General features: G+C 39.7%; 1 protein-coding gene across 1 annotated transcript in view; it reads left to right on the top strand.

The window, feature by feature from the left end:
* LOC124397120 (deleted in malignant brain tumors 1 protein-like) overlaps window positions 1-19,594 on the top strand; it is a 224,632-nt gene that overhangs the window by 103,147 nt on the left and 101,891 nt on the right. The window contains exon 11 of the mRNA XM_046866619.1: window positions 19,099-19,377. Within this exon, the coding sequence (XP_046722575.1) occupies window positions 19,099-19,377 (279 nt within the window). The remainder of the gene's footprint in view (window positions 1-19,098; window positions 19,378-19,594) is intronic.

Raw genomic sequence — 19,594 nt, 5'->3', positions numbered from 1 at the left:
CAGTGTTCTGTATTGTTGAAAGATTTATGATCAAACTCTTGATGTCACCCAGATGAGGATGGGTTCCCCTTTTGAGTCTGGTTCCTCTCAAGGTTTCTTCCTCATAACATCTAAGGGAGTTTTTCCTTGCCACAGTCGCCACGGCTTGCTCATCAGGGACAAATGCACACCATTCACCATCACTGTTGATTTGTGTAAAGCTGCTTTGAGACAATGTCTGTTGTGAAAAGCGCTATACAAATAAACTTGACTTGACTTGACTTGACTTTTCGACGAACATGCCGTGGCTCTTAGCTCCTCCCTTACCTCTAGGCATGAGTTTGATCTTGGTACCCTTGGGGGTGCTGTTCGTGCTCTGGGTTCTTGTTCCAGCTCATCATCGAATAGTTTCATCCCATCTGCTTCTCTCTCCTTCTGGCTCTCTGCTTCGCTGTGTTCGCTTCTTCTTAGCCCATAGGGAGTGCTGCTCTTGGTGTACTCGGCATAATATTGCTGAACTTTTTCACTCTGGGAGAAATTTTCTGTCTGTTCCACTTGGAATAACAGCTCTGGCAGAGCTTCCTGTGCGCATTTGCCAGTGTTGCTCTTTTCTCATTTTCTTCAGGGTTGTAGTATCTGCTCAGAATTCCATGCACTTTTAGGTCTCCAGTAGTCCATCCATGACTTTTCAGTTCCATCTGTGAATAAGTTCCTGCTGGCTTTGGAAGACATGCATCATTGTAAGGTGGTGACCATCTGTGCCCATCATGCAGCCCTGAGAGTGGCGCTGTTCCTTCTCTTCCTGGCTTTCTACATTCTGCTCCCCTTCCTATAACTATTTCCCTTTCTTCTTCCGCTCTTCTGTCTCTCTCATTATCCCCTCTGTTTCAATCCACCCCACTATGTTTTTTTCCCCACTCTAATTTACTTTGTCCCTTCCTTGCCATTTTGTGCTCCCCCCACTCATCAAATTGTTTTTCATCATTCCACACAATAAAACATTAAAGGTGCCTTCTTTTGGGGATTGCAACTCCCCACTTGTCCTGTTATGCCATTTCTTCATGTATTTTTAATATCCTTTTCAAAAGGCTTATGCTATAATACTATGTCGTCGACAGGATGTTCCTCTTTATTCATAATGTCAGCTTTGCTTTTTCACTTCCTCTTTAATCAAGCACTTGAGTTTCATATAAAGTCTCCCTATAAAGTTATTTTAAGAACATGACAGTCAGACCAGAATCAACCCAAAGTTCTTTATTGACAGAAATCCCAGCTTTACCTGATTCTTGTTAGTCTCGCTGCTTCCTTACCACCATGATCAGTGCCTCCATTCTGCTCTGTTTGGATAACTTCTTGCCCCTGTTTCTAAACAAAAAGTTTCTTCACACAGCTGAATGTCACAGGCTATTATGTTTTATAATAGTTTCATTTTATCCACATATTCATTTATTAAATGTTACATTATATTTCATAAGCTTGCTTGTATCTTGTATCTAATGTAGTGTTATACTTACCTTCCAGGCATGCCCAACTTTTTCCCTTAGCCAAACCACTTCCCCCAAACACATACAGACAAACACGACTTAACCTTAAAACGCTACCCTAACACACTACACACACTGGGTTCAACCCTGTCCTAGTGACACTGACTCACCAGCCCGAGCTCGGGTCCCTACCATGCAGACCTATCCTCACTGATAGCGGTATCTAGGGCAGGCCTCACACCTGACCATTCAGACCTGCCCGCCCGTGAAAATCCAGTCACAATAGCAGTGGTATTCTCAGGAATTTCAGTGCACTCCACAGTGCAAACCTATATCACACAAACCGTCATCACACCTGGATATGCTCTTGTCATGCGCAATATAGTAGTACCCACGAGACTTCCATTCACACAATTCACATTCACACACATCCAGAGTTTCCTTATTTCTCTCTGGAGGCACAAACTTAAGTTACATCCTCTGCAACTGCTCATCCATTCACCCACAGGTAAATTAACCAAATTGTTTGCCAAACTTCCCAACTTTTGTACCTGGGGTCCTTTTCTCCAGGACTAGTTTTAGCCTACCCCCACCCCGGGCCGAATCATTCCCAGGACAGCAGATAACTAAGCAGAATTTCAATTAAACAGGCTTCTGCTCACCTTTTTTAGTTGGCCATTCTGCCGCCTGTGAGATGCTGCAGCCCGACGCGGAGGAGAGGCTCCGCCAGCCTCATCGGAATCCTGCCGACAACGCCAATTATGTCGGAAATTTCTTGTCCTCCTAGACCGAGTTGCTTCTGACTTTAGTTGGGACTTACACAATAAATGTAAAATAGTCTCTTCAAAAGAAGCCAAGATGCTAGGATGAGTAGAGCAAAGGTAGAGTTTATTGCGGCAAACCACAATCAACTCGAGAGCATCCGCATGTCATGACATCGATGGTCTGACCACACCTGGCATTTCCTCCTGTTTTTATACATTTTGACGCTTAACATTGATAACTTCCCAAACCTAGGTCCTCCTCAGTTACCATCAGTTATTACCATTATTGGAAATCTTCAGATGTTAAACCTTCCCTCAAGTATTTTTAACTATCATTAACATTCAAATATTGTAACATTCAAAAGGTCAATTCTGATTACCATTATCTTCAAGATTCTTCGAGAGGGTTGGCTCACAAAAAGTGGGAAGTATACCACTGTTTCACTTCATTGTTTTACTTCGATTGGTTGCCCGTGCAATTTGATAATGCTTGAGTATGTTGCTTTTTCCTTATTTCATAGATTATTCTATATTATTATTTTGTTAGCAATTTTATTACTTTGGATAAGCTCATTAGTATTTTTTAAATATATTCTAACTTTATTACTTAGCTGGTTTTAGTCGACTGCTTGGCTGCTTAGGCTTTCCACAAATGTGGTGGATTTCACTGAAAAGGTATCATTCCCTTTTTTGGCCTGCACTTGGGGCAAACTTCAAGGAAGACATGTTCTCCATCCCCTTTTATGGCATTTATAATAAACTTTCTCGTTCAGGATTCATGCTGTTTGTGTGTTATTTTCGTCTGTGTTGGGTGGGGCCCTTTTTTTCATGTATAGTGAGTGGTATGGGAACTTTCCTATGCGTTATGTTTACTTAAGCATAAATAAGCTACTTTTTAATCCTACAATCCCTCATGTTGGTGTTACCTTCTGGTTCTCCCTTTTAGTTATGCTGCCATAGCGAGTCTTGCCGGAGTCCAAACTGCACAGTGACATTAACTTTCATACAACAATAAAGACACATAATAATCCATATCCTTCTCTTCCTGTTACCCCTCTCCTCTCTCTCTCTCTCTCTCTCTCTCTCTCTCTCTCTCTTTCTCGATCGAGTTAAACATGCTCCTGAGTTTCCAGTGACCACTGTTCCTGCCCCTCTCCCTCCGTGTATCTTCCCACTTCGTCCAGGTCTGCCTCTGGATAGTGTTCTATTCGACTGGAGGCCACTTTGTGCAGCTTGGCACGGTTTCTCTTTAACGCCTTGGGTGGTTTCATGAAATTACGGAGTAAGAACGGGCGCTTTAAGGATGGATTGGACTGTATTTAATGTCAACAGTCTGCTACATTGAACTACTTTTTGCTTCTGATCATCATCACTGTACCCCGCAACATCGTATATCTGCTATAAATGGGCATTCGGTTCAACCCAGATGAGGATGGGGTCCCTTTTAAGTCTGGTTCCCTATAAGGTTTCTTCCTTATACCATCTCGGGGAGTTTTTCCTTTCCACAGTTGCCACTGGCTTGCTCATCAGGGACAAACTTACACTTATAAAGAACATCTTCACTTTTAATCACCACATTATCTGTGTAAAGCTGCTTTGAGACAATGTTCATTGTTAAAAGCGCTAAACAAATAAAAAAGAATTAAATTTAATTTAATCTCTACGATCAAAAAAGACAGAGCAATTTAAGTTTGTTTCAGTGTTATGAGCAAAAAAAGACACAAAATGCATCAGTGTGACCCCCAGAGGGTTCACTGTGTGCATCATGGTGGATTTTGGTGCTGATTTGACACTTGCCGTATCAGTAAAACAATGTTTACTAATTTTTTAAATTTCGGTGGTGTTTATTTTTAATTATATCTGAGTTAAGAAAGAACATCGTGAATAAAATTAATTAGCATTTTGACAGCCCCAAATAAAATATTATTACAAAACAAATAAAAAGAATTAAATTTAATTTAATCTCTACGATCAAAAAAGACAGAGCAATTTAAGTTTGTTTCAGTGTTATGAGCAAAAAAAGACACAAAATGCATCAGTGTGACCCCCAGAGGGTTCACTGTGTGCATCATGGTGGATTTTGGTGCTGATTTGACACTTGCCGTATCAGTAAAACAATGTTTACTAATTTTTTTTAAATTTCGGTGGTGTTTATTTTTTAATTATATCTGAGTTAAGAAAGAACATCGTGAATAAAATTAATTAGCATTTTGACAGCCCCAAATAAAATATTATTACAAAACAAATAAAAATATTTTGTTACCTAGTGAATTTATCCAGGCTGAACATCCACAATATAGAATGCAAGCAGAGAAAAATGATGATGATCAGGAATGTTCTTGGTCTTGGAAATGGTCTTTAATAAATTTTAAGGCAGCAAAACTTTGGGCTCTCCCCACACTAAACTGGCAAGTTAAGGAAACACCAAATATGAGAGATATTTTGAAGCTCATCCCCAGCAGGGAACAGAGTTTTTTTAACGGCACTTCATCTTAAGACAGCTGTCCGTACCCTGTGCACTGCTGGAGTGGTTGTCTAGTCTCTACCTCGGAACGCTCTGCTTGAGAGACAGAAAGAGTTTAGTCTTGTAGTAAAAATTGAGAAAGAGAAAACAATCCAGCACAACCAAACCAAATTGTGCAGTATCTGTGCAGTGCAATTTAAATTCAAAATGACACAGCCGACACAGAATGCTTCATTTTAAAAGATGCATGACAACAAAACCCAAATATACAGGGGGAAAACGAAGAAAAAAAAGAAGCCTTCGTAATCACAAAACGTTTACTCTGGAACCAACCTAGCATGCTCCGCTCCAAAAGAAAAGTAAAAGGAGACAAAAAGAAAAACATCATAAACAAAAATAGCAGCTTGACCCGAAGTTGACTGTCCAGATCAGGATATTGCTACACACAGAAAACAGGAAGAAGGAAGCTATCCAGAAGTAGGGCTTCGTTTGTAAAATAAAATCAGCTGCGAACCCTTTGTTACATAAGCCGAGAAAGGACTTGTTGGCTAGTTGGATTTTTGTTTGTTATTTATGTTAGCTTTTTAAAATGCAGCCTGCAGGTTTTTTTTTGTTTATTTTTTGCTGGCACTGTCCATGTTTCTGTTGTCTGTGTGAGTCTAGTTTCTCTGTCAACTAGTTCCCTGTTCTGTTTTCTTGTCTCTTCTGTCATTCTGTTTTTAAGTCAGTTTTGCATTTGATCATTAAATGCAATAACCACATGCTAACCATTGGTGCAATTATATCTACCTTCATGTTGATCCAAACACCCTGCACTCCCACACCCAGCCACCCTCAGACCCCCACCCCAGCCATCCTCACACCCCACCCCAGCCACTCTCATACCCCCACCCCAGCCATCCTCACAACCCCCAGGCCATGCCACTGTTTGAATATATCACAAATGCCACAATATTCTTTCTCTTGTATCATGACCTGGTTAATAAAAAAATCTTTAATAAAGACTGATGGTTTTGTATTTGTTCACATACATGTGTCACATTTGAAGGGTTCAGTTTTATAGTGAATTTACTGTGTAGAATTTGAAGCTGAAGAGGGTTCTTTTACAAAGCAATGAAACGCATTGTTTAAATAGTTCAGCATTTCATAAATGCTCCCAAACTGTCAGAAATGCACAAAATGCTCTCGAACACTTTTAGACCACTCGACCAATCAGGTTGCAGCTTGTCAGCCAAGTGTGAAAAACAACCACAAAGAACATATAGAAGTGTAAAATGTGTCTTGTGAGTGTAAATAGTATAGATATTTATGAAATAGTGTGGCAAATAAGTATTTGATACACTGCCGAGTTTTTAAGTTTTCCACTTACAAAGAACGGAGAGATCTGTAATTTTCATTATAGGTACACCTCAACTGTGGGAGACAGAATCTAAAAAAAATTCAGAAAATCACATTGTATGATTTTTAAATAATTAATTTCCAATTTCTTGCATGAAATAAGTATTAATACAATAGAACCATACAACTTAATATTTGGTACAGAAACCTCTGTTTACAAAAGAGGTCAGACGTTTCCTGTAGTTCTTGACCAGGTTTGCACAGACTGCAGCAGGGATTTTAGCCCACTCCTCCATACAGGTCTTCTCCAGATCTTTCATGTTTTGGGGCTGTTGCTGGGCAACATTGAGTTTCAGAGATCAGGCATAACATTATGACCACCTGCCTAACATTGTGTTGGTCCCCTTGTGCTGCTAAAACAGTCGTGACCCATCAAACATTAACAGCATGAACTTCTTCAGCAGTTTGAGCTACAGGAGCTCATCTAATGGATCGGACCAAATGAACCAGCCTTCGCTCCTCACGTGAAATAATGAGCCTCGACCGCCCATACCCCTGTCACCGGCTAAACACTGTTGATGCCCTGGAGTACTTTGATATATCAAATAGTAAATCCTTATGCTTGCCTATTTTTCCTGCATCTAACACATCGACCCTAAAGACAAAATGTTCAATTGCTGCCTAATACATATTTCCCACCAATTAATAGGTGAGGTCACAAGACAAGTTCTGTGTGATATGAACATCTAGGTACCGGAAAATGTCCACTCCCTCCACTGGGGTCCCGTCGATGTTTAGCGCTTGGTATGACCGCCCCTGCTTCGTGCACAATTGATAGTCCACAATCAACTCCTTAGTCTTGCTGATGTTCAGGAGAAGGTTGTTCTCCTGGCACCATCTCTCCAGGTTTTTAACCTCCTGTAGGTAGGCCGTCTCGTCGATGTTGGAGGCCCACCACAACAGTGTTGTCAGCAAACTTGATGATGGTTGTGGAGTTGGAAGTGGCCACACAGTCATATGTGTACAGTGAGTACAGCAGGGGGCTCAGAACAAAACCCTGGGGCGCTCCAGTGCTGAGGGTGAGAGTGGATGGGGTGTGTTTGCCCACCCGTACGGCTTGTGGTCTGTCTGTCAGGAAGATCCATTAGAGATCCATTGGCACAGCGGCAGGCTGAGTCTTAGGACCTCCAACTTATAGGTGAGTGTGGAGGGAATTATGGTGTTTAATGCTGAACTGTAGTCCACAAAGAGCATCTTTGTATAATTCCCATTTCTTTGGTCCAGGTGGCTCATCGTAGTGTGGAGGAGATGAGTAATAGCATCCTCAGTAGAATGGTTCTGACGGCAAACTGTAATGGGTCCAGTGTGTCTGGTAGTGAGGCAGTGATGAAGTCTCTGACCAGTCTCTCAAAGCACTTCATCACTACTGAGGTCAAAGCTACAGGGTGATAGTCGTTAAGACAGGTGGGCTGGGGTTTCTTCAGGACAGGAACAATGATGGACTGTTTTAAACATGAGGGGACTGTTCCAGTGAGAGGTTGAATATCTCAGTGAACACCGGTGCTAGCTGGTCAGCGCAGGCTTCCAGAACCTGACCTGTGATGCCATCTGGTCCTGCTGTTTTCCTGGTATTCACTCTCTTGAATGCCCTCCTCACGTCATGCTCTGAGATGGTGAACGTGTTTACCTCTCTGGCTCTCTTGGCGTGCATGCTGTTTGTGCTGCTAGCACCATTAGCGTGGTTAGCTGCAGCCTCGAAACGAGCGTAAAAGGTGTTTAGCTCATCTGCCAGAGAAGTTTCCGCATTCACCATTCTAGAAGATGGTTTTCAATAGTCCATGATTGTTCTTAGTCCCTGCCACAGGCTCCTAGATCCACTATGTTGAAACTGTGACTCTAGTTTCCTCCCGTAGTGCTTTGCATCCTTCACCGCTCTGTAAACACTTTAAGATGTAGCCTTCTACTCATCCATGTCCCCGGTGGCGAGCCCTGTGTTGTAGGCAACGGAGCGGGATCTCAGAGTGTCACGGATTGTTTTATACACCCACGGCTTTTGGTTGGGAAACGTTCTGATTGTGTTTTTTTGCACAGTATCATCCGCTAGTTTCCCGATGAATCCCACAACTGCTTCCGTAAACATGTTGACGTCACCAGAGCTGCGCCTAAACATGTCAGAGTCTGCGTCATCCAAAGCGTCCTGCAGAGCGGGCAGCGATTGGTCAGTCCAGCGCGCGACCTTCCTCTGAACCAGAGCTTCCTGTTTCCGCCTTTGTTTGTAAACAGGCATGAGGAAGATGGCGGCATGGTCCGATTTTCCAAACGGTGGACATGATTGTGCTTTGTAGCTTTTCTTGAATGGTGTGTAACAGTGGTCCAGTGTCCTTTTGCCCCTGGTGGGGCAGGTGATGTGCTGATGAAAGTTCGGTAATGCACGCTTGAGGTTGGCACTGTTAAAATCTCCTACCACAATGAGCGCAGCGTCCCGATGCTGTGTTTGATAAAGTGTTATTGTCTCATGTAAGTCCCATACTGCAGTGTCCATGTCCGTTTGAGATAGAATATAAACGGCACTGACTATGACCGAGCTGAATTCCCAAGGTAGATAAAAGGGCCGACATTTGATGGTCAGTAGTTCCAGATTTGGTGTGCAGGAGCGTAAAAGAGGAACAATGCTCGCACTGTCGCACCAGTGGTTGTTCACCATCAGACACACTCCACCTCCTCTTGACTTCCCCGACTCCAGTGTTCTGTCCATGCAATAAACCGAGAAAAACTTGTCCGGTTGGATGCCGTGGTCCGGTACTGCTGGGTTCAGCCATGTTTTGGTGAAGCAGAGAAGGTTGCAGTCCAGAATGTCTCTCTGGAAATTGACCCTTGACCTGAGGTTGTCAAGCTTGTTTTCCAGTGACTGGACGTTGGTTAACAGGATACTAGGTAAGGGAGCGCGGTGTGCACGTGCCGTCAGCCTGTTCCTGACGCCGGCTCATTTCCCTCGTGGACGCCGGTACGGGTCACGTCCTTTTCTCTCCTTCAGGATCTCGCTCGGCCAGCATGGGTCCGGGTTTAAAAACGGCGAAAGGTGAGTGCATTGTATACCAATAGATATGAGTGTCTCTGTCATATCTAATGATGTCTATCTTGTGTAGATGGAAAAGTATAAAATAAACAAAAAAACAGAAAATGTAGCCTTCGCAGTCATGACGGCAGCCGACCTCTTCTCCGATCTTGGAGAATATATGCTCTGAATATGCAGTATGTGGTGTAAAATGACACAAAATATCACATAATAATGATTTTACTAGATTGTTGTGCTTTACAGTATGCTAGGTTAGCAGCTTTTTTTTTCATATCAGCACAAAAGAAAAAAAGGAAAATGTAGGAGAAAGTGTAAGAACGCATTTTCCTTTACTAAAATTGGAACTAGAATCATCGACATGCTGTACATTTTGAAATCATGAGTAAAGAAAGTTAAAAAACATGGATAAAAATGATCTCAACTTGAGCACAAACTTATAAGTTTTGAGTTGTTGTAAATAAAATGCTGGAGTTATAAACTGAATAGTTAAAATAATGATGTAAAAATTTAAATAAATGTGTATATTTTCTATAAAAATTACAAAAAGTAATTACACATTCACACTACAGTCACTCAGTGGGCCTAAAAAGATTTCTATAACTAGTGATGATTTTTTTTATCTCTCATAAGCAGAAACTCCACAAAAAAATAAACTCCGCCTCTTCAAATTAATGAAGCTTCAGCATAAATAGAGTTCGACAGTGAGCGCTGAAATTAGCATCAAACTGAACTACGCCTGAAGAACCAGCATGTTGAGACTTCATCTCACTTTATTGCTTGGTAAATACTTTTTTTTTTTTTTTATAATTCCACAGTTTCCATGTTTTATTATTGTGAATTATACATGAGACAGGTTTTGTTTTTAAAACAATTCATATCAAAAAGAATCTTTGAAAGATGATTATTAATATTTACTAATTTTTAAGGTATTTTTTGACCTATATTATTTTGCTTTATTAAGATACATTATTGTCTATATAATCTTACACAGCTCAAAATATAATCTTATTTTGAGCTGTGTGAGATGTGCATTAACTGTTACACTTCTTGTTTGAGGACTGAGCAAAAACATGCTGATGTGATATTACTGTTGCGCTCGACATTAACCTTTAATAGCCGTTATAATTATTTACTGTTCAATCTGCTTGTCTTTTCTCCTGTTGGTGAAGGTGAAGATGTGATACACATCCAGTGTTCTCCAGAATTTTCATTCATAAAAATATAAAACTCCCAAAACTGAAATAAATTTTATTAAAGGGTGATGATAGCTTATTTTATCTTTTTTATAATCTCATCAGTCATTTTCATGAAAGGTGTCAATATGTCTAGTGAGGACTGAACCAATTACCTGCAGTTATATTCCTAATAATTTGTAACAGACTCATTACACAAACTCTTTAGTATTTAACAGCATGGTGAAGCAGAAGCACAGAGCGTTCGGTCACAGCACTACTGTTCTGCTTATGACTGAATTACTGATACTATTAAAATAATTTAGTTTAAGAATAATATTAATATTTTTTAATACAATGACTGATACTATTTATTAAATATATGTAACATGCACATATATTTAAATAAATATATGTTCATGTTACACTGCACATTTCATATTTAAAAATTTTATATTTTATTATCTTTTGTTTATTCTTTTGTTTACTCTTATATTTTCTTTCTTATTGCTGCTGGTCTCTGAGAGCTACCAAACTAATTTTGTTATATCACAACAATGACAAATAAAGTCTCTAAGTCTAAATTCATATACAGCTGAGGATTATTTATATTTTAGTATAATAAAAGATTATCAAGTGAAAGACAGCTTTAGGTTTTTATATCACTGGTTTACATCCTCTTTAATTTCTCTCCATAGTCAGTGTCCCTACAGCTTCACTGTTGGCTGGTAAGTGTAATTTTAATAATAAAAAACCTAGATTAGGGGAGTGGGAGCTCAGTGGTTGAGGTGCTGGGTTACTGATCGGAAGGTCGGGGTTCAAGCCCCGGTATTGCCAAGCTGTCACTACACGCTGCATCCGCAAAGCACACAACATTGTGGACGATCACACATACCCGTCACACACACTTTTCACACTCCTACCCTCAGGAAAACGGTTCCGAAGCATTCGGGCTGCAACAACAAGACTGTGCAACAGTTTCTTTCCACAAGTCATCAGGCTTCTTAATACACAGAACTGAAACAGAACTCACACACACTCACTCACACACACTCACTCAAATGTGTGTTACTGAACTGTACAACCTGGACTAAACACAATCATCACTCATCTCGATCCACTCCACCACCACTTATCTATTTATTATTATTTATACTCGCACCTTGTATTCAGTAGAATGTTTACATGCTGTCTTTGCACCTCCTTGCTGCTGTTTTTTGCACTACATTGTTCTGTTCTGTTTGTATTCTCTCCTGGGTATAGTTTTTACATTTCTCCTTACACAGAACTGTATAATCAAGTATACAGCAGGTTTACTAGTCGGCGCTATACTTGTTTTTTTTGTCTTTTGTCTTGTCTTGTGTTGTCTGTCTGCACTGTCTGTCTGTACTGTTTTTTGTTTGCACTGTTTGCACCAGGTTGCACTCGATGCACTTTATGTTTGTGTTGTAGCTCTATGCTGTTGTTGTTTTGTTGTTTAGTGTAGCACCAGGGTTCCGGAGGAACGTTGTTTCGTTTTTACTGTGTACTGTGTACCACTGTGTATAGCAAAAATGACAATAAAAGCCTCTTGACTTGACTTGACTGTCAATCTTAGGCCCTTGAGCAAGGCCCTTAACCTTCTGTACTCCAGGGGTGCCATCATGGCAGACCCTGCGCTCTGACCCCAACTTCTGAGCAAGCTGGGATATGTGAAGAACAAATTTTGCTGTAATGAACATGTGACAAATTAATTACATAAAAAATTACATATTGGAATAATTAAACTGATTATACTTATTTTATTAACTTAAAAATAATTTAATTTTAAGCACTTTTTATTGCTAGATACAAAATCTGAACGTCCTCATTTATAAAATAAATATATTCTCGATTGTTCTTAGAAGACGGAGTGACCTCCTGGTTTAGAGATCATGAACACTAAAACAAAAGTGTGAGCAAATGAACTTCCTTTCAGGAAACAGATTATTTCCTGCATTAACAGCATACTATATGATGTACTGTAGGGGGTCATGATTTCATATTTTCTTTTATTATAAACTCAGCAAGCAGAGTATCATAAAAGGCAATTCTAAACAAGACATATATAGAGTATTTAAAAATGTACAGTATGTATATTCTAGTGTAGAAAAATCTGCATCATCAGACCTACATCTTTGTTTAGACTTTGTTTAGACTACACAACACTCATGGTTCGGTATGTAATCTCGATTTTTAAGTCTCAGTCCAGTTTGGTGGGGAAGAAATGCAAAACCTAAAATTGCTTGTAAATTAAAATTAACGGAAATTACAGATTTTCTCCTTTTATAAGAAATTCTTGAAGCTAAATATAAAACGCTAAAGAATCAATAGCACTAGTATTATCCGCTAATCAGGAAATGGCCTGCAGCTAACGCTATGGATTCAGGATTTTACATTTTTTTATTTGTCTCAAACTGGTTTGCAGTGTAGTGTTCCAAGTCGGCGGCCATATCGCCATCCATTATTTAAGGACACAGACTTTTACTCCTGGCCAGATTATTTTACCAGCTTCCATAGTCCCTAAAAGTATTCTTGCCACCCTGCCTTTCTGGTACCTGTTCCTGACCCTGATCCCGTTCTGCCTGCCTGTTTACCGGTTTTGGACTTTGGACCTCAGTTTGTTTTTTGCTCTGCTCTATATTGCTCATTTTGCCGGCTTTTGGATTTTTGGACTGTTTGTTAATTTTGATTTTCCAGTACAGTTTTGCCTTCTGGATCTTGGACTCTTGAATCTTGCCTGTGCCCAATTGCTCTGTCTGTTGGCTTTGACCCTAGAACTGTGTATGACCTGTGTTACTCCACCTGCCTCTTACTCAATAAAGACAGTATTCTACAGTTGTGTTCAAAATTATTCAACCCCCACTGAAATTGATTGTTTTGGTCGGTTTGACATTGATTATAATTATTCAGTCATCCTGCTTACAATTAAATCAAAGAGGCACGTGTAGGTCAGACAAATATAACATAACATTTATAATAAAATAACCACAAATGTCTTTTCTGAGCTCACATCATTATCAGTTTTATTTAACCCCCAAGTGACATTCAATCTTAGTACTTAGTACAACATCCTTTTACAGTTATAACAGCTTTTAAACGTGAAGCATAGCATAGTCATTGTCCTGTTGAAAGGTCCAACGTCCTGTTGAAAGGTCCAACGTCTTCCAAGCCTCAGGTTTGTGACGGACTGCATCACATTGTCATCCAATATCTCCTGGTACTGAAGAGAATTCATGGTACCTTGCACACGCTGAAGCTTCCCAGTACCTGCAGAAGCAAAACAGCCCCAAAGCATGATTGACCCCCCGCCATGCTTCACAGTAGGCAAGGTGTTCTTTTCTTCATAGGCCTTGTTCTTCCTCCTCCAAACATAGCGTTGATCCATGGGCCCAAACAGTTCTAATTTTGTTTCATCAGTCCATCAGAACACTATCCCAAAACTTCTGTGGTTTGTCCACATGACTTTTGGCATACTGCAGTCGACTCTTCTTATTCTTTGGGGACAGCAAGGGGGTGCGCCTGGGAGTTCTGGCATGGAGGCCTTCATTACGCAGGGTGCGCCCGTATTGTCTGAGCAGAAACTTCAGTACCCACATCTGACAAATCTTTTCTCAGTTCCTCAGCAGTCACACGGGACTTTTCTCCACTCTACGCTTCAGGTAGCGCACAGCAGTCGAAGTCAGCATCTTCTTTCTGCCACGACCAGGTAGCGTTTCAACAGTGCCCTTTGCCTTGAATTTGCGAATGATGCTTCCTATGGTGTCTCTTGGTATGTTTAACATCTTTGCAATCTTCTTATAGCCATTGCCCTTCCTGTGAAGAGTAATCACCTGTTCTCTTGTCTTCCTGGACCATTCTCTTGACCTCACCATGTTTGTAACCACACCAGTAAATGTCTAGAAGGAGCTGAGTATCACAGTCATTTTAAAGCTGCCTAATTGGTGCTTATTAGGCTTTATTGCTGCTCCCTGATATCCACAGGTGTTTTTAATACCTGATTGAAAACACTTCATTGAACCTCTGTTCTTCAGAGTGGTAGTCTTTAAGGGGTTGAATAATTATGTCAATGAAGAATTCACAAAAGAAACATTTACTACTGTATTACAAAACTAATTGATGTCATTTTAGTTGCATATGGTTTTTTAAGAAGTCCTTGTAGGATTTCATTCTGAATACAATTACAAATGTACACTAAATTCCCTAAAACCATTTACAGCATTGGGGGTTGAATAATTTTGAACACAACTGTATATTACTCTGCTTGCATCCTGCATTTGGATTCTTCCTTCCAGTCTCCACTCACCATTTCCTGACACAAACATATGCAGGATAGTGCTACTTTAAGCTGCTAGCCACTTCCTCGTGACTAGCAATATTGATTATTTTGTGAACTAGCACTATTGTGACTAGCACTATTGATTCTTTTCATGCATGCGCAAAATAAATGTTTTTTCCGATACGGAGTGACACTACGCTAACTCCGCCCCTTTATACGTCCGTGAGGAAACCCAGATTGTAACTATGTTCCTTACAGTAAAAAGGATTGAATTCAATCCAAATCGAACCAAAAGCCCTGCACCGAAAAATTTCAGAATAAATACATTACACACCTAATATATATGGAACTCACTGGAACTCACACACACACACACACACACACACACACACACACACACACACACACTTAACTGTGTTATTGAGCTGCTACAAATCTGAACTCAAACACACACTCATACTCATTTGGATTCACACACGTCCATCTATATTATTATTTTATTATAACTATATAACTGTTTTGCATATCTACTTGATCGCTGCTTTTGCTGTTTTGCACAACCTTTTGTTTTTTCATTTTGTGTTTATTTACAAATACACTTGTTTATAGTTCTTTCTTTAGCACATTGTGCTATATAACATATTATACAGTAGGTTTACTGGTTGGCACTATTTTGTGTTTTGTGTATCTGTCCTTCACTGTCTTGTGATGTCTATTCAGGGCTCATGTATTCAGCTATTCAGGTTCAGGTCTGGAGACATACTTGGCCACTCCATCACCATCATCTTGGTGGTGTGTTTGGGGTCGTTTTTATGTTTGAAAACTGCGGTTCGGCATCATGTCCTGCTTCAGTATGTCACAGTACATGTTGGAATCCATGTTTCCTTCAATGAACCGCAGCTCCCCAGTACCAGCAGCACTCATGCAGCCCCAGACCATGATGCTGCCACCACCATGATGGACTGTAGGCAAGACACAATTTTCTTGGTCCTCCTTACCAGGGCGTCACCACACATGATGGAAACCATCTCTTGGGCAGGGGGTTTTCAGCAACCTCTAATGCAATGCTGCAGCACTCATTCATCTGTTTTTTGAAGCAGCTTCTGCACCTGATGGACAGCACAAGGTGGAATCTGAGTTGAACCCGTTTTGGAAAACCTCTGTATGACCTTGGCCACTGTACTGTAACTCAGTTTTTTGCTCTGATGCTCAGGTGTATGTGCATGAGTGTGCTGTATTTTTGATCATATTAGTGTGTATGTTGGAAGTTAACCTGGTGGTAGCTGTGCATGTGGAAGTAGTTCCAACATCACTGCAATCTTTGACAGCTCATGCAGGACCTTGAAGCTCGTACAATACTTATCCCAAATGAAAATAATTAAACCCTGTGATTGGAAAGTTCACTGCGTAACTTGTCTGGCTGAATCAAGCAGAGACAGTTTTGCAGGAGGTTCAACAACTTCCCTCAGTAAACCAGAGTCAGGCAGCCACTCAGTTCCTCCCGTGCAACAACACAATTTCTCACCTCGAACTGTCTTGGATAATCCTCTTCATCAGCTTTAGCCCTCATCAGTGTTCATTCTGAAACTTCCTCATAAAACTGCAAATCTTTGAGCTTTGTGCTGTCTGTGATTGAGAATTGTGTTGTCTGTGATGTATGGTGTTGTCTGATTGTCTGTGATAATTGTGTTGTCTGTATTGTGGTTTGTTTATTGAAGTTTTTTTTATTTTTTATTTCATTTTAATTTTCATAAAAAATATTTAATTTTTCCTGGTGAATTAACACCACTTTCATTCTAGTTAATGAATTTTGTAGATGTAACAGTTTCAGTCATTCAACACAGAGGTACACGTCTACTGATGCTTATTTGGAGTTTAGATGATTGTACTGATAATTTATACTTGATGGGAAAATATACTGTACAATATAAAACGACAGTAGGATATCAGTTAGTAATGAAATTCTTTATAAAGAATAAATATTAACATGCATTTTGCTGTTTGTATTAGATGGCGCTAACATACGACTCGCTGGTGGCAGTAACTCCTGCTCTGGTAGAGTGGAAATCTATTATAATAACCAGTGGGGAACAGTGTGTGATGATAGCTGGGATCTGAATGATGCACATGTGGTGTGTAGACAGCTTGGATGTGGTAAAGCTGTCAGTGATCATCAAAGTGCCCACTTTGGTCAGGGAAGTGGCACAATATGGCTGGATGATGTTCAGTGTTCTGGAAGTGAAAGTGACATCACACAGTGCCGTCATTATGGATTCGGGAAACACGACTGTAGCCATGGTGAAGATGCTGGTGTTACTTGCTCAGGTACAGAAAACTTTTACTTTATGACATGTGTATATCTAATACAATACTAATATAATATATATATGTAATAAATGTGATTATATTTATATATCACTTATTACCTTTCATTAATTAATTAAAAATATATATTTTGCCAGCACTTAATTTCAGTCATTTTAACATAAAATGTTAATAAATCAACTTAATCAGATGTAAAATCTGAGCTAGAAGTAAAAACAGGTCAACAGTGGTACAGTCAGACCCTCTCTAAGATTGTGCCACAGAGTAGTATGTGAACCCAATCAGCAGTGACAGACTCAAACAGGTTGAAGATTAGAAGATGATTGACTTAATGAACAGGAGAAAACAACATAAGAAAATAATGGGGACATCTGGTGGAGTATAAGAGGCCTGACTGGACCCCAAAATCCTGAAATACAGATCTTCAGAACCGGTTACAGCTGCAAATTCCACAACAGGCTGAAGTTGGCTGTTGGCTGTTAAATTTGATTTGCTTAACAGCTGCTGTTAATAATAATTAATGTCACTTCGGTATATGCTGTTACAAAATTATTTTTCTTATATGATAACAATAACAAATGGTAATATAAGAAGAGGTGGAGAACTGTAATGCTGTTATAGAAAATAATTCAACAATTTGTGAAAAGTCAATAGTTTTGTGGTACAATTCTTTTCTGTTCAGCTACTCAACAAGTGGTGACTTCATAACTCAGTGGTTCAAACCAAAATGCTGCTCTTGGGCCCTTGAGAAAGTCCCTTAACCCTCAGGTGCTCAGGTGTATAAAGTTACACTTCAGGTGTAAGTGGCTCTGGAGAAGGGTATCTGTCAAATTGTATAAATGTAATTTATTGAGTTACTAATAAATTATTTCAGATCAGTATCATTATATTTCATGAATGTTATGTTAAATACTGTTTTATTCATTCCACAATGGCTGACAGACTGGCCTCAGATAGACTTACAAGACAATTTTCAAGACAGACCTTTCAAGAAAAGCTGGAAATTGTGAGGAAAGATCAGCCAAAACAGATCAAAAAAATGTTTAAGCTTTTTTTCCAGAACCATTTATTATTTAGCATTTTTTCCTGTGGAAAAACATACAATTTGCCTGAATTTGAAAACAGCAGGAAAATGATAATCCCTGGGGTTTCCATGCTCAGAGAACTATGAGTTTGAAAATGATGTAGCGATGGTGGTGATGTGTTGGAGAGGTGCTGGAGGAGATGTGTTGAATTGTGTTAATTAGTTTTCTTACTTTAGTAATGGATTTCATTCTCACTGCATGAAATACCTGTCTGTTATGCTTCACTCTGTTTCAATGTGTTTCTGTATAAAACTGATGGCATCATAGTGATTGTAATAAGAGGTGGATTGATTCAGGTAGGACACCACTGAAGGCCTCGGTGTGAAATGCAGGGCCCTGACACTGGGGTTTATTGTTTGTATGTTGTACAGTTTCATTTTAAATGAAGTCGAGTTGAACTGACATTCTTTCAATCCAGCTGCACGTATCAGCCTTAAATATTTAGTACAGACTGCAACCTTTTTGTAAAACATTTCTGGAGAATTTACAGGAAAAGATCCACATTACATGTAGTGTATTTTAATTGTCAAACTGGTTATAAGACAGAACATAAACAAATTATACTTGAGCAAACACAGTAACAAATAAAATAGTATAAACTGTACATAACTGTTTTTCTTTTAGTAAAATGAGCTCTTTCTGACTCATGACTGAAAGTGAATGACAGAAAAAAGTCATTAATAAAAATCTTCTGCCTTTTATTTATAATAAATCAGGGCGTAATCAGATCAGACTGGTGAATGGTCAAAATAACTGTTGTGGTCGAGTGGAGATCCATAACAATGGCCGTTGGGGAACAGTGTGTGATGATGCCTGGGACTTAAAGGATGCAGAGGTGGTGTGTAGGCAGCTTGGATGTGGTAAAGCCGTCAGTGCTCCTCGTAATGCTCACTTTGGTCAGGGAAGTGAACCAACCTGGCTGGATGATGTTCAGTGTACTGGAACTGAGACTGTACTAGATCAGTGCTCACACAGTGGATTTGGAGTAGAGGACTGTGGACATGAAGAAGATGCTGGAGTCGTGTGCTCAAGTAAGTTATTATTCTTTTCATCCTAATATCCTGTTTAAGCATATATAGTTACTAATTTATTAAACATTTTTCTATCTGATTAGACATGCAGACTCCTACACTGACTCAGATTTCACCAAACTCTGTCGTCAAACCTGAAGAAGTCCTTCAATTCAGATGTTCCACACCCAGCCCAACATGCATCTCTGTAGACTTCAGTTTATATAAAACTGGAACATCAATAAAGAAGCAAACTGCAGAGTCTACAGCAACATTTACTCTGACTGTAGAAGCCTCACATCAGGGCGAGTACACCTGTGATTACACATACAGGGAAACATCCTCCACTTCATCCAGGAGCAGCTCCATTAACATTACTGTGGGTAAGTGCAGACAGGATGTTATACTGACCAGTGTTATGTGATTTTTTCCTTTTATCTTCTGTCCAAATAATTTTCCCTAAGTCAGAGATAAACCCTGTCACACTACACACTAGCGACTTCCACATTCCATTCTCCAGTCATTGCCACGTGTGTCTCTTTGTGTTGTTTTCACCCTATCCTGTCATTATAAATAGCCTTTTGTTTCCGTCATATCTCT

The sequence above is a fragment of the Silurus meridionalis genome, chromosome 14, assembly GCF_014805685.1.
Source record: "Silurus meridionalis isolate SWU-2019-XX chromosome 14, ASM1480568v1, whole genome shotgun sequence".
In the NCBI taxonomy this organism is placed as follows: domain Eukaryota; kingdom Metazoa; phylum Chordata; class Actinopteri; order Siluriformes; family Siluridae; genus Silurus; species Silurus meridionalis.
Note: the sequence above shows the minus strand (reverse complement) of the source record. Positions and strands in the feature narration are given on the sequence as shown.